The following is a 16,456-nucleotide window of genomic DNA, read 5'->3' on the forward strand; positions in this document are numbered from 1 at the left end:
CCAATGAGCCATCTCTCCACCCCCATTTATTATTTTCTTAATCCATGTTTCATAATGTAGAGACACAAGACTTATCTCTTAACTGTTATTCACAAAAATTCACTGACTGAACACTTGACATATGTCTGCCACTGAGTTAGTTATTTTTGCATGCATTTTACAGCAAGCATAATAATAAACAATATGCTCATATTTTTAAGACAAGAAACAAAGATATGGAGGAGTAGGATAAGCTACTCAAGACCACTCAGTAGGGGATAAAGTCAGAAGTCAACCCTGGTTTACATCGCACCAACAGCAGGATTCTCACTACTAAACTAGGATGGACACTTACTGTGAATGGTTATAAAGTGGGAGAAAAAATTAGAACAGCACATCAAGAGCTTCTAGTATAGTGCATGAGTAAGAGCTCTGTGCTGTACAACCAGCACAGAATATTCAGCGTGAGAAACAAAGCATCCACCCCTCTGGGGAGGTTGAGTCTGGCAGAAGACAGAAGAGGTAGAACCACACAATCTCCACCGTCCTTCCCTTTAAGGTGTAGTGACGCGGAGATTTAAGAACCTTCCGCTATAGCTGCCATTAAGTTCCGGTGTTCATCCCTGATCTGTCCTTCCTGGGACTAGCATGTGACATCAAGGCCACCGCCTGAGGCTGAAAAGGAGCATTCATATCAAGAAAGGATCCTAAAATCACAGGTGGGCAGCTTGAGGCTGATGTTTTTTAAACAAGGGGAGAGTATAATAAGTGAGTAATTTTAGTCAACCCCCTCATCTCTAGAACTTCATACTTAAATCAGTGCTTGAGACTCAAAGAGAAAAAAAAAAAGGAGGCTCAGCATGTGTTCTAGTATAAGTCAGGACAGCCAGAGTTATTTCTCTTTCCAGAATTATGTTGTCCTCCAGAGGAAAAATGTTCTCTGACTAAATCTAGATTTCCACAAAAGTGACTGGAAAGGGATGCAAATGCTCATCATAGTACTGCTTGGATTGTAGGAGCTTTGAGAAGGACATAGCAGTACTAAAATTAAAAAGTGCACTTTGACTAAATGCTTCCCATGTCAAAGGCTGTTTAAATAGCACTACCACACTTAGCTTCTACAATGCTGTGAGGCAGGCACACATACCATCCCATCTTATGGAAACAGAGGCACAGAATCCCTTTGTCACCCATCCCCTGTCCCTGATGCGATGGTTATTGTTGATTATCGACTTGTCAGGAAACATCATGGAAATAAACCTCACCGCATATCCATGAGGTGGTTTCTAGATTGGGTTAATTAGAGTGGGAAGATTTGTCCTAAATGTAGGTGGCACCATTCCATGGGCTGGGGTCCTGAGCTGAATGAAGAAGGAAAAAGCAAGCTGAGCACCAGCATTCATCTCTCTCTGTTTCCTGGCTGTGGATGCCATGTGACCAGACACCTGAAGTTCTGGCAGCCACGCTTTCCTTGTCATGGTGGGATGTATCCTCCAACTGTGAAGGTGGAATGTACCCTCTAACTGTGAGCTAAATAAACCCTGTCTCCCTCAGGTTGCTCCTTGTCAGGTATTTGATCATAGCAATGAGGAAAGTAACCAATGTACTTAGCAAGTGGCACAACAGGACTTGAACCATGGCACAATGTCCAGATCTCACACACTTAACTATTACACTAAAGTGTTCTTTGTGATTACAAAAGTCAGTATTCAGAACGATCAGTCCACAGGAGAACACTGTGCCTACGTCCACAGGGCAAGGTCTGTGAGGTCATCCTCATAAAGGAGTCACAAATGAGCAGTTTCTTAACGGGACAAATGAAAACACTGCTTGTTCAGTGGGTGGAAAGCCTATGGGAGGCCAGGTGTCAGAGGCTAGAACCAAAATAAACAATCAACAGTGTCTCAGTCACAGGAGAAAGTTCATCTGAGCTCTGTCTGAAGTGAGGGATGGGCATTTCGCTCCAGATGCCATATTTTAAGTTTTCAAAATAATTATGGAGGACTGTGGAGATGGCTCAATGATTAAAGTGTTTTCTGCACAAGCAGGAGGATCTGAATTCAAATCTCTAGGCCCCACACAAAAAGAGGAGCATGGCGGTGTGTGCCTGTAACTCCAGCACTGGGAAAGTAGCAACAAATGGATCCCGAGGGCTTGCTGGCCAGCCATTCTAGCTGGAACAGTGAGCTCCACATTCCATGAGAAACCCTATCTCAAAAATATAGTCAAAGGGCTGGGGAGATAGCCCAGTGGGTAAGAATGCTTGCAAAGAAAGCATGGCAACTTGAGTTCGAATCCCCAGCACCCACATCAAACAAATGCCAGGCATGGATGTCCACGCCTGTAAGCCCAGCATGGGGCAAGGGACAGGTAGATCCAGACAGCTTGCTGGGTAGCTAGCCTAGCTGGAAAGCCAAGCACTGTCAAGTTCAGCAATAGACCTTATCTCAAGGAACCAAGGCAGAAAATAAAAGTGGGAGAATCTTCTTTTGGGGTTCCTGGGGAGAGAAGGTGGTTTGAGGGACGAGTTAGGGTGGCAGGCCCTGTAGAGGGCTGCTCCAGATGTTAGCCATAGATGACTCCAAATGCTCTGATGACAAAACACAAAATGGAAAGTCACTGTGTGGCTGGCTATTAGCTTCAAAGTTCAAACCATAAGGGTTAGACCCACTTGGGTCAAACAACTGTGAAAAGAAATTGTAGATTACAGAAGTGTGAAACTACATTTACACAGGCATTGCTGACCCTTCCTGAAACAGCAGTGACAGTTATAAATAGCTTGCAGCTTGCAGCCACACGCCCTCCATTCTGCATCTCGGTGCACAAACCCTCTACCTGGCCAGCACAGGGGGTGAGCCCAGCTGCGGGCTTCAGGAAGCACCCTGCCCTGGCTTTTGTTGACCTATGACCCTTGCCTGATTTCACCCCAAGAAAAACACAAATGGGAGCTTGACTCTTGCTTGGGTTTAACCCCAAGAAACACACAAATGGAGGCTGGGGGAGATGACTCAGTTGGTAAAGTGAACCTCAGCACCCAAGTAAAAGCAGGCACAGCACTGCACATCTATAACACTGCACTAGGGAGGCGAAGGCAGACAGGAGGATAACTGGGGCTTGCTTGCCAGCCAGTCTAGCCAAACTGGTGGGTTCCAGGTTCAGTGAGAGACCCTCATTCATAAAACAAGGTGAAGAGTGACAGAAGAAGGTGCCTGATGGTGACCTCTGGTCTCCACCTGCTTGTGCACACGTATGCACTTGTAACTGCACACACATACATACACATATGAAAAAAATTGAATGAAAAGCACAAATGGTTTTTTGCTCATTTGTTTTGTGAGACAAGGTCTCCCTGTAGCCCCAGATGGCCTAGAATTTGCTGACCTTGATCTCACAGAGCTCTGCCTGACTCAGCCTCCTAAGGGCTGGGATTAAAGACATGTGCCTCTACACCAGAGCATAAGTGATTCTTTAATAGGCAACACAGATCAACACCTCAAGTATAACATCAAGCCACTCCCTTGCTATAGAATGGGGCACACAGAGCATTCTTTACTAAAGCACTGGTCAGCAAAAGTCAAGCTAATTTAAAGGAAAACAGCTTTTCTGAATATGCTATGAATCCCAGCTAACAGACACAAAGGCTTATGAAAAGACTGACTTTTGAAAAGTATTTAAAATCATCCCCAAATTGTAGAAGGAGGACAGGCAGACAGTTCCCAATTAGTAATGCTGCCTTCCTGTCCCAGGTGGAGAGTGACACTATGGTGGGCAAATTCTGTTTGCTTGCAGAGTCCCTTCCTACAGGTAGTCTCAATGGGCTAGGCACTTAACTGAGGGATGAGGTCTACCACGCACCCACTGGACCCTCCATATGAGCTCAGGGAATGGTACCTACCAGTCACTCTGCTTCTGCCTTGTTTCCCCCTCAGCTCTTCCTGGCACTTGTGCTCCCTCGTTTCCATTCTCTTCCCTGCCTCCCCCGACCCCTGACTCCCAACTCTACTGTACATCATGGGTCTGCATATGGCTCTGACCCCCTGAGGGCAAGTTGCATGAAAACATATGACAGAGCAGGAGTGGCTATTGTGAGGACTAGTGAGACCTTCCCTCAGACCCTCCCCCCCACAGGCTCACACTCACACACAGTCACATAGGCACACTCACACAGACACACCTACATGCACACACATACTCACATATTCATACATGGGGACACTCACTTAGGCACTCCCACCTACCTACACACACGCACATACCCCCATACACAAACAATTACTGACACATGCAGACCTATTATACAGGCAGGTACACACAAGCATATCTGCACATACACACTTACATATACACACACAGGCACAGTCATACAAATAGGTATACATGTGCCCATTCACAGGTAGGCACATTCACATACAGATACACACACAAAGGCACATACTCACACACATGCAGGCACACATACACAGGCAAACCTAGGCATGTACACACAAAGACATACACATAAACAGGCACACATGCACATTCACAAAGACATACTCAAAGGCATGCATATTCACACACAGGTACACTCACACAGGCACACTCACAGAGGCACATATATACACTTCTCACTTTCTTTTACAAACATATACACAGCCCCCTTCTAGCCTGCCTAGCTGTCCCACAGGACACCGATGGTGAGGGGCAGGCCCAGTGGTTTCAGTCTGTGGAAATTCATTTTGATGAGCTTTCTCACCAGGAATCAAGAGCAAATGACAGAGAAGCATGACCTAATTCTAAAGCAATGGCTTCAAGCTTTAGCAACCTCCAGAATCATTGTGGGGCTTGTTAAAATGGTCCACTGGGCTCTGTACCCCAAGTTTATCATTCAGCAGGGCTAGTGAAAGGCTATGAACCCACATGTCTACCAGGATCCCAGGGGATTCTGAGGCTTCTTGTTCAGAAACTACAACCACCTGTCTAAAGGAAACCATCATTGTCAATCTTGTGAAACTTGATCCAGCTAGGTCTACTCCCAAGACCACCAGGAGAAGGCTTACAGACCTGACAGCATCCTGATGGTCATCAGACCAGCTGCAGAGCTCACCTTGTAGGGGATTCCTGTGGAGGTCCTTCTCACGACACTGTAATTTCAAGGCCCTTTCTACCCTGTGGGACCTGTTGTCCTCTTTACAACCCACCCAGTTTGCCTGGAAAGATCAGAGCCTGGACACTAGGGATGACCAGGACTGAGAACAGTCTATCTAAGGGTTATGACTCTTAGCTTCAAGGATGGCCGTGCTGTTTTGTGGGGGTGCAGACAAAGAGAGGAGCCCTCAGCCCCTTAAAGATGAAACAGGAGCTTATAGGAGAAAAGGGAATGAGGAAGGAGAGAGAGCAGTGTGGGACCTGCAGCAGAGGTGTGTGCCTATATCGAAAGGCTACAGATGTGCCTCAGTTCATAGCACTGGAACCTGACTCACAGCCCCTGTTCCTGCTGCTCCACTTCCCTGCCTCTCTGCAGTCTGCAGAGAGGTCAAGGATGGACAGCCTCCAGGGGAACTTAGAAAGTTGGCTGCCACTGTGCCTTTTCTTCTGAGGAGGCTCGGGACACAGTCACCTTGGAGCCCCTTATTCATTCCTTTTCTCCAGCCAAAGCTGCCGAGGGACACCAGTACACTTGAAGAAGAAATAAAAAACAGGACAAGCTCCAGCTTGCCTCTGTGATCCATCAAAATTTCTCCCATGTGGGTGACAGGAAAAGGGTTTTTTCGGTCAGAAATGTAACAAGGTAATTATTTTCACACCAGTCCTCTGCATAGTTTTTCACAGACAGCAATTTTATAAGGCATAATTATCTATTTTCACTTGCTTCATAAATTCCTCCTTTCCATTTCGTTCCCCCAGTAAACTAGAAATTATTTAAAACCGAAGCCTCACGTCATGATGCTTGGCTTCATCTGCCTTCTCTTCTGGCCTCCTGCTTGTCCCTTTGGCTGACCCCGCCAAGTTCCCCTTGCCATGTGACCTTTCCGTGCCACTTGAAAGAGACAGTGAATCCCCTCTCCTTCCAAACTGAGGGCTCAGTCAGATGAAGTGGCGCATATTTGCAATCTCAGCAGTTGGGAAGCAGAGGCAGGATAATCAGGAATTCAAAGTCGTCTTTGGCTGCATAAGGAGTTCGAAGCCAGCCTAGGCAATGTGAGACCCTGTTTTCAACAGAACTAAAGACCGGCCTTGGCTTGAACTTCTAGTGCTAACTGTCCCAGTGGGCAGCTTCTCAGATGCTCCATCTGTGCCTTTCTTTCCCCTGAAGCATGTTTGGGTGCAGGAGACCAACTCCTCACACATTTTCACCAGGATCTTCAGGCCAAGCTGACTGTGCGGTTTGTGGCCAGCTAATGGGTTCTGTAGGGATGCTCAGGGCAGGAGCAAAAACAGGACCATGATACTTTTATTTTCAGATCTCCAACATCTTCTGCGAGAAGCTTTGATATCTGCTTCATTCTTCACACTGTTCAGGGATATAACCAAAGCAAGCTCTAACATCAACGGAGAGTTTACTAGGAACCAGGCACTGGGTCAAAGATGCTATAACAGAATTTTGATAAATCCTAGAAACAACTTAGAACGGTATACATTATTATGAGAGTGTGAGCATGAAAGGGGGATGGAAGGAAGCTAGGGAAGGAGGCCAAGGTCAGAGAGAAGGCATGCAAATGAAGTATCAAAACTGGGGCTCCGCCTACAGTGTGTAACGGTGACTCTGTTTGCTTCCCTGAGATCCTCTCATGATCAGGGCAGCTGAGGATTACAGGGCCACTAGGAAGTGCACCAGGAAGAAACCAAAACATTGTGTGCATGTGAGGGTCTCTGTTCTCTACCTCTTCCCCAGGATACAACTCTTAAAGTCCTTCGAATCACTACAATGATCAGTACCTTCTGGACTAAAGACAAGTAGTTTCAAGGTAGAGACTGGCCACCAAGGCAGTATTAGGAGGTGGGACTGTCCAACCACCCAACCTTGGGGAATAGAGAGAGAGGCTAAAGGTTAAACTAATCACCAATGGCCAAAGATGTGAAGACTCAGGTATATGTAATGAAGTTTGCATAATCCACCCCCCAAACACTATGTTCAGAGAGCTTCTAGATAGCTCTAGAGGCTCTCAGGGCACAGCAGCTCCTTCACCCCTCATCCTGCGCATACATTCCTTTATCCATCCCCTTTGTGATAGCTTTTATGGTGAGCTAGGGACCCGTGTTTCCCTCAGTCCTGTGAACTGCTCAGGTACGTTAATCAAACTTAAGCTGGGGCTTCTGGGAACCCTGATTTATAGTTGACTGACAAGGCACACAGGTTCAACAACTGGGGCTTGTGACTAATATCAAAAGGTGGGGAATGTAGCCTTGGGGATTGAGCCCTCGACCTGTAGAATGGGACACTTTCTTTAGGTAGACAGTGTGAGACCCTAGTTGGATTAGAGGATAAGCAGCTGGTATAACTGAGGCAAGAATGCTTTTTAGCTGGTGGGAAGTCCCCACACCTTTGGAATTTCATTGGCAAGGAGGGGTGGGGGTCAGCTGTAGCCCTCCTTTGTTTGTCCGCTTCAAGTTCCCAACTCATCCTGTACTTGTTTTAAACTGGGAGAGTGCAGTCTGGAAGGGTGGGTAGTGGTATGGGCCAGTATTGGGCTAGGGCTGGCAGGAGTAATTAAGCCTGGCACTCTCTGCTGGAGGTAGAATTACAGGCTTAGGCAGAGGAGAAAGGGGAGGGGGAGGGAGAAGGGGGAAAAGGAGGAGAGCAAAGGCAGGGAGAAAGAAGTGGAAGGGGGAAAGAAAGAGGAGGGGGGAGGGAGAGGAGAACCCAGTGTCTACAGGCCTGCAGCAGTCATGTGACCACAGACTTTGCAGTGCTGCACAGCTCACTCTGCTGCTGTCCTCTGAGGTCACCTGAGTCTACACTAGCCCCTTTGATTCTGCCTTGGGTTGTACCCACACCTCAGCTGACTCCACTGGTGAAATTCAAAGGTAGGCTGCTTAAGGATTCCAAGATGTCTAGGAGGTCAAGAGACTCTCCAGCTCTCCTAGTAGATTAAAAAGAAAATAAAGAAATGTCCCAAACAGGACTACAAGTTTGCCACTGTTAATGTTTAGATGAGATGAGTGAACATTTCTTATGTGTGTGTGTTCATATATGTGCAAATACATATATGTGAGTGAGTGAGTGTGTGTGTGTGTGTGTAGCACATACCCCCACATCCAGCTTTACAACATGGATTCTGGAGATTGAACTCAGGTTGTCAGTGTCTTACTGACTGAGCTATCTCCCCAGGCCTAAATGAACTTTTTTTAATGTTATGAAAATACAGTGACTATATATGTGCCAGACCCAAAAGACCAACAGAATCCATTAAAATATTAATTGTTGGGGCTGGAGAAATGGTTCCGTGATTAAAAGCACTGACTGCTCTTGCAGAAGACCCAGGTTTAATTCCCAGCACCCACATGGCAGCTACAAACCATCCTAACTCCAGTTCCAGGGGAATCCGATGCCCTCTTCTGACCTCCACAGCACTGCACGACATGGGTGCACTCATATGCAGGCAATACACTCATGCACATAAAATAAAAATAATAAAATATTTTTTAAAAATATTAATTTTTGCCAGGTCTGATGGCACAGGTTTGTGATGTGATGCAGGATACTTGGGAGGCTGAAGCAGAAGGATCACCTTAGGCTTGCTTTGGGAATTTAATGAGACCTAAGTTGGAAAGAAAAAAGAGAGTAGGGAACAGGGCCTGAGGATGTTGCTCATGGTAGTGTGCTAGTCTAGTACGCAGGAGGTCCTAGGTTCAATCCTTAGTATTGCAAATATAATGATAATTTTCAGTGTACTACTGGTATGGTACCTTTGTAAAGGCACATTTTATCACTGTAAGATTCTTCATAGAATGTTGAAAAGGAATGAGTGGACTGTTGATGCAATCTCATTTGAGGTCAATGGCAATGGATCTGAGGTCCTTCCAATATTGGAGGCCTGAGTTCTTGGACTCTCAAGCTGCCCTGTCCCCTGGCTCACAGGACCAGGCCATTGCATTCATTCACTGTCTCCATACATTTAAAAGACAGAGCTCTCTCTTACCTCCAGTGCTCAGGCAGCCTGTAGTTAGTTCTCGATGGGGTGAATAGATGCCTTGCGTTTACAAGGTGAACCAGCCCTCCCAGCCCCAGGCTGACCAGCCTCTAAGGCTGGGCTCAGGCCCTTGCATGCTTGTCCTGCCAGACCTGCTGAGCCAGCTGGGACCGTCAAGACCACAGTGTAGGGCTATGCCCCTCCTCAACAGTTCTAGATACATTCCTTATATTCGAGAAATTATTTACCGCGGAGATGTAGATGTCTTTTTAAGAGAACAGATGGCACCTCCAATTAGAATGCTTTTAAAGGAAACCCTAATGAGAATATAAAAGCCAACAAATTGACTTTTTCATATAGTACTTTCCTGGCACAAAAATAAATCAAATATATAATGAGGTTTGATAAAATAATAGCTTTATTTATACTTATTTTGCCTAGCACTGTGTTGTACCCAAGTCCTGTCCTCTGGGTTTCCTCACCAAGCATATGCCCCTCTGGGATGAGACTGGACAATGCATTCAGGAACTGCTGTCGGGTGTGGCTTTGATTTAGTAGCTTCTTGTTTGAGCCTAGCCTCTAGGGTATGAAGCACAGGGTATGTAAAGCTGTGACAGCCAGGGTGATGTGCACAGGCAAGTCCATCTCCCTCCCACTCTGGGTAAGAAGGGGAGAGTTCAGTAGAACCACACTGATGAGGATGGTATGCTTAACCCTAGAGCTAGCTGGACCAGGGGCAAATAGGAGGGGAAAGCCTGTGCAGTTTAATTTAAAGATGGACTTAAGATAGGGGTAGTGTAGAATACGGTCTTCCATAGGCAAAATGGAGGCATTGAGGTGTTCCTATTTTTCCCAACAACTGGTCCTGTAGATTCAAATCTACCAGGTAGGAGAGCCTTGGAAAATAAGTGGGGGAAGAGCTACAGCAAGGACAGAGTCACATGGGCCTTCCGAGCCTCTGGTCACTGATTTGATTTCCTGATAGCCTTATCCAGAAGCTGGGAGAACTTACAGAGAGTATGTCTTGAAATGTCAAGCTGGGGGACCCAGTTTTCTTTCCACATGAATGAACTGATCTGCAGAGAGAGCCTGGCCAGAGGAGGAGCTGTGAGCAAAAGCAAAGGGAGTGGGTGCCTTTAGTGGGGAAGCTATGAGAAGCTGGGCAGGTGCTTTGGCTGGTGTGTGTGTGTGTGTGTGTGTGTGTGTGTGTGTGTGTGTGGGTGGGGGGGAGGGCGGCTGGTGTTTGATCTGAGCTCCCAGGCAGCAGTGATTTGGCATCTTTAACAGCTTCTAAAGAAGTATATTAAGCAATGCTTTTGAGGTTTATGGCAGAGTGTTCCCACAGGGGATCTCAGAAATCAGTGGAGGAGACACCACCACAGAAAGATGGGGACTCTAGGCAGCAGGAATGGAATCATTTCTGTTCCTCTCCACCCACCAGACAAAGAAGGTGAGGGAAAATCAGTTTACAAGAAGATGAGCTTCTCCTCAGCACAAATCTATAAGCATCGATTGAGCTCAGGACCTTGATCTAGAAGTTGCTTTCATTTCTTCTCTGCACCCAGCAAAGGTTACATATGCTACAAGGCCATGGCTGAGAAATTATGCTACTCAGAGTCCAGTTCTTTTTTCTGGATATCAAACAGAAAATATATTATGAAATATCCCTCTGTGGCCTTCTTCACTGGGGTGAAAAGGAATTGGTCTAAGGAGGTGTAAAGGAAGGTCCCTGCGACAGTGAGTCACACTAAAGCATCCAGTGCAGAAGAAAGTTCTCACATGATTAGAGGCTAACCTGTAATACTGATCCCAGAATGCAATGGGTATACTGAACAGAGAGATCAACCCTACTTCAGGGCTTCAGTACTTAGAAGAGGAGAAAAGGTCTCTACATTGCTGCTCAGGAAAAGTAGTAGATCCAGCCTCACATGGTTACTGGAGAGAAGACTGGACAGAAACCATCTTCTCCCACTCTTTACCCAGGCAGTAGAGGTGTTCCTTAACTTTGAGAAGAATGACTGATTTTCTTTCTACAGAAGATAATGGGGGAATGGATACAGCTGATGCATTAACCTCAGTCCCTAGAACTTATGCTGCTGAGATGGACACTGCAGTCAGGCTTCTGGTTTTGTCATTTGGCAGGAGCTCAGATGCTGGGCACTTACAAGGGACACAGAGAAATGAATATACGGACCTGATACACAAGGACCTTCATTTGGCAGCTAAGGAAATTACAAGGTAAATGAACAATTTTAAAAATGATGAGAACTACAAGGAAGCAGAAACACAGAAAACATACTGAAGAGAGATTTTGAATTGTAGGGACCGGAGGAACATCTTAGCGGAGGTAACTGGAAGTTACATGTTACAACAATATACCAGTAGATCTGTATTTTGAAACTAAAGACCCTCCAGATTTCACTTTCATCTTCTGGTGAACAGAAATTGTTCTGAAGGGGTGAGAATAAAGCCCTCATATCCTGAAGGAGAGGCACGAAAGAATATAATCTTGACCAACAGTGTACTACTGAGAGAAGAGAGCGCAGTCTGTTTCAGCACCGTGGCCAGAGTCCTGCTTTGCATCTCCTCAGAAGGGTGACCTCCTCTTTCCTACTCAAGGTCGACCACTTGCCACTTGCACAGTCAGGGAACAAAACTCCCCAGCCCACAGCCCTTACTAGACACTTACTAGTGCATGCCACTTCTGGGGGATCAAAGTCTGCTCGGTAGTAGCCAGTCCGGCAGGTGCATATGGGAGATGCCTCTGAAGGGGATCGGCTGTTGGAGGGGCAGTGAGAGCAGCCCTCGGCTTCCTGGCTGGCCTTGAAGGTCCCGGCAGGACAAGCTGCAACACAAAGAGATCACGTGAGAGTTAATGAAAGAATGGCGACCAAAGACCTTTCCCTGGGAATGGAAAATGAAGAGCGTGTGTAAAGTGAGCATTTGAGAGGAAGGGAGCCTGTTTGATATTTTCAGTTCTTCAAACAGCCTCAGTGGATATACCTTCCTGGTACCAATGGCCCCTCTCACTTGAACAATGTGAAAATTGTTCCCTCTCAAGTGTGTCAAAAGATCTAATTAAGAAGATGAATTTACTGTATAGCTCAGTGCCTGGCACCCAAATGCTCTGTAAACGGCTGCTCCTTCCTCCTTCTACCTTAGCAGTCAGGACCTTTCCTTGAGCCATTTACTGAAGGATTCTAGCCTCATAGCTCCAGGTGGAAAGGGGTCCTTGTTGGCAATGGACAAGACTTCTGGTTCTTAAACTACATGATGCAACAGATATGGCAGACAATGAGATGTGTTCACAAGCACTTGCTGTGAATGATGGAAACAGACTGGAATTCACAAGTGATTCCTTAAAGAGAAATCAAAGTGATTTCAATGTCATTGCCTTAACATCATTCTCCCATAATTGCATTTTGATATACTTTCAAGGATGGGCTAGAAAAAAATATGGACTTTGAGGCAGCTCACGAGAGAATGTGCTGTGTGCTTGGTGTCACCTACCTCACACATGACAATGAGAAAGGTTGGAAACATAGCTTGATGCCCACTTAAGCTGTCCTCTTTTAGGAATCCCTCTTCTAGTTCCTTGGGGGGGGGGGTCAGAATGTTGAGAGTCATGCCCTGCAATGCCCCCCTCCAAACTGCCCCTCAAGCTGTGACCTTATCCCATCTACAGAGACCACAGAGTCTAGACATGTAGCCCTCTCCTTGCTGGTCTCCAAAACAATAATCCCATCTGCCCTACTTCCCCAAGGCCCCTCCTTATCACCTCAGTCCCTGACTTCCTGTCCTCCTTAACCTTACCCTGTCTGGTCCTCCTTTGAGTTTGGGTAAAAGGGACTGCTCAGTCAACACGTTTGGATTTCCTACAAACCTCACTAATTCAGTCAACAAACATTTACTGTGCATTTCCTGAGACCCTGCCCCAGAGGCCACAGCCTGTCTTCGAGGAAGTCTGGATCCAGTGTGGTTACACTATTATAATACAATGTGATTGTTGCCTAAACGGAACTGTTATAATGGTTTCTACTTATATGAAGCTCATCGTCTCAAATATATTGTTCCCTCCTGTAAAGTGTGGAGTGTTCTTTAATAATAGCAGTAGCCACCATCTGTTAACTTGCCTTGTTAAGTGTTTTACATGCATTACTCTATAGGGCGGCTATTATTATCTCCATTTTGCTAATGAGGAAATTGGGACATGGAGAGGTTAAAAAAGTTTCCAGGATCACTCACTGGGAGAAACCATCATGATGAAATCCATATAAGCCATTTGAAAAACATCCACTACTTTAATATTAAGACCAGAAGGAAGAATGGTTTCCTGTGCTGGGAAAGTTCCTCATTCCACTGCTCACTTGAAGGGAAGAAACAGACTCAAGTTAGGCTGGATGTACCCTGAGTGGGAGCCCATAGGGAATGGTAGGCAACCTCTGCAAAATGGAATATTCTAGAAAGATGTAATCCTCCTGCATTCTGAGGAATACAAGTTCTTTTGAATTTTCAAAACCTGTTACTTACAGAATCATTTTGTGTTAGGTTATATTGAAAATATAGACCTAATAAATTAAGTTCAAGTTTTTTATTGCACAATTTTTCAGAACTTCAAAAAGTGGGTCTTGAATGCTGGTCTTTTTTCCAACCATTATCTTTCCTTTGCAGAGCATCTCTTGGGACTCACACTCCATGAACATACTGGGTCCAGTGTTGATTCACAGTTGTTGGGAAAATAATAATTGCAGTTGTAACCCATGTAAAAATAGGCCAGTCACTGACCCGTGCCAACACATTCAAAAGAAAATCTCTATAGCAAGAAAAGAATGGATTTGAATTTTTTCTAAAGAATCAATAAATAAAACCCCAAGCAGGAAACACTGAATGGCATACTTAAAGCATCCTAGAATCTAGCTTACTAATACGCCTTTCTGAACCCAGAGTTTTTCCCTCTGTCTTGCCGTTTCCCCTCCTGCCCACATCTTCCCAGAGGAACACTCAGCTCTTTGCACAGTGAGTCTCTAGCAGTTCTCCCCTGCTGGGCTCTGCATCCTAGGATGCAGACAAACCCAGAGCCCGAGCTGCCTATTGCAGCAGGACGCCTTCCTGGAAAGGGGAGGGGACCTGGTGACTGCTCACGCATTCATACTCAGTCCTGCCACACTGCAATTTTCCTAATGTACCAGTCCAAGAAGAACAAAGTGTTTTCACTTTCTTCCCAGCACTTAAAAGCCTCTTTGCCTTACATTTAATAAGTTAACAGCATAAACAATCATCCTGATATCCACAAGTGGTAGGGGAATTTGAAAATGTCTTTCTCTAAGATTTCTGATGGAGAAATGGGAGGTCTCAGCCCTGGGTGACCAAATCTCTGAATTCCAATGAGGCCCCAAGGAGAGGAACTGGAAGGGAGAAGGTAAAAGCTGAATTATTTATCTATTTATTCATTTATTGTGCGTACCGAATGTGTGTGTACATGTTACTGTATGTGTGCATGTGCAGGTGTTAAGAAGATATATGTATATGCATGTATGCACCAATATGTGTGGAGGTCAGAGGTTAAGCCTGGATGTCTCCCTCAATCATTCTCAACCTTATTTTCTGAGACAGGGCCTGAATCTGGAGCTGGCCAGTTCTGCTAGGCTAGCTGACTTATGTCCTCTAGGGATCCTCTTTCTCTGCCTCCCTACCCAGTTCTAGGGTTACAAATGTGTGCCACCTTATTTTTCTTGTTATTATGTAGATGCTGGGGATCTGAACTCAGGTCCTCATGCTTATGCAGCAAGCACTTTATGCACTGAGACATCTCCCCAACAAGCTGGACTTTAGAGGGAAGCTCAGAGTCAAATGGAGGAGAGAGGTCTCAGGAGGAGCCAGACTACCCTGGTTCTGCCGCTCCTTACCAGTGTGAATTTCTGTGAGTTCCCCTACCCCTCAGAACCTCAAGCTGCTCCTCTATAAATGATCTATATGGGCCTGAAGAGATGGTTCATCAGTTAAGAGCACTGGCTGCTTTTGCAGAAGACCTGGGTTCAAATCCCATCGCCCGCATGACAGCGAACAACGATTATAACTCCAGTTCCAGGGATCCAATGCCCTGTTCTGTCCTCCGTGGTCACTGCATTGCATGGGTACACTTACATAAATGCAGGCATTACTAATTCAAGCACATAAAATAAAAATAAATAAATAAAAAAATTAAAAAAATTAAAAAGATCTATACTTCTCACAACTCATAGGTCACTAGAATTCAATAAACTTGATAGGTGATGAGGTTAACTCCTCTTAACCTACAAACTCTGTTTTGAAAGTCATGTTATCTTTAAAGAAACTTTTAGAATTTAAGGTCAGAATATAAGTTTGGAGTCCCAAAGAAGGCATGTAAGTCTTAGAAACAAATGGAAAACTGTGTTTCTTCCTAGATTATTTCTGTCTGGATAATTGATGAATCATATCTCTAAGATACATTTTACCTATAATTTCAAGATTTTCAGATTTCATATTTGTCTAGGCATTCTCTAATTCGCAAAGAAGACATCCTTGTAAATTCACTAACTAAACATTTAGATTGCAACTTGTAAACATGCTTACATTTTCTCACAGTTTATGCTTTAAATAACAGTTAAAGTGGCAGGCTAGTCCAAAAAGCCTTTTTAACTCAACTTGTATCAGACACCACTAATCAGAAATAGATGTTAACGCTGTTGTTATTTTACTAAGAAAAATAAATAAGAAAAGCATGCTTACCCCTGAGGGGAAAAAAAAGCAGCTTTAATTGAGGTGATAAATGGAGCCTTTGAGTCAATTCTCACAAAGAATATATAGACCAGAAGAAATGAATGCAAAGGACCTTTGAGGCCAGGTAAGTTCCTGCAGTTTGCAAAGCAGCTGGGCTTACCACAGAGAGACAGAGTGGGGATGTGGCAGGCTGGAGAGCTCACATCTGTCCAAAGGCTCTGTAATTTAAGTCACAAAAATGGGCTAGGGAGATGGCTCCAAGGGCACTGAATCTGCTACTGAAGTGTGAGGAGATGAGTTTGGATCACCGGAACACAATCCCAGTGTTCTGACAGTGAGATGGGAGGGGGAGATGGGAGAATCCCCAGAAGTTCACAGGCAGCTAGTCCGGCATATGCAGTGGAAAAACAACAGGAGATCCTGTCTCAAACGAAATAAAAAGTAAGGACTAGGCAAACCAGTTGACCCTCTGACCTCCACAGGAGCACCATAGCTCATATGTGCCAGCCCCCATGAATGAACATGTGCATGTACACACAGACACACACAGACACACACATCATACACATATATATCACACACACAGACACACACACAGACACACACACACACACACAGACACACAC

General features: G+C 45.2%; 1 protein-coding gene across 1 annotated transcript in view; it reads right to left on the reverse strand.

The window, feature by feature from the left end:
* The window catches only part of Ephb1 (EPH receptor B1), a 514,312-nt gene that overhangs the window by 158,020 nt on the left and 339,836 nt on the right, over positions 1-16,456 (reverse strand). Inside the window, exon 4 of the mRNA XM_008848545.3 lies at positions 11,779-11,934. Within this exon, the coding sequence (XP_008846767.1) occupies positions 11,779-11,934 (156 nt within the window). The remainder of the gene's footprint in view (positions 1-11,778; positions 11,935-16,456) is intronic.

This window comes from Nannospalax galili, unplaced genomic scaffold, assembly GCF_000622305.1.
Source record: "Nannospalax galili isolate Female #2095 unplaced genomic scaffold, S.galili_v1.0 scaffold1264, whole genome shotgun sequence".
Taxonomy (NCBI): domain Eukaryota; kingdom Metazoa; phylum Chordata; class Mammalia; order Rodentia; family Spalacidae; genus Nannospalax; species Nannospalax galili.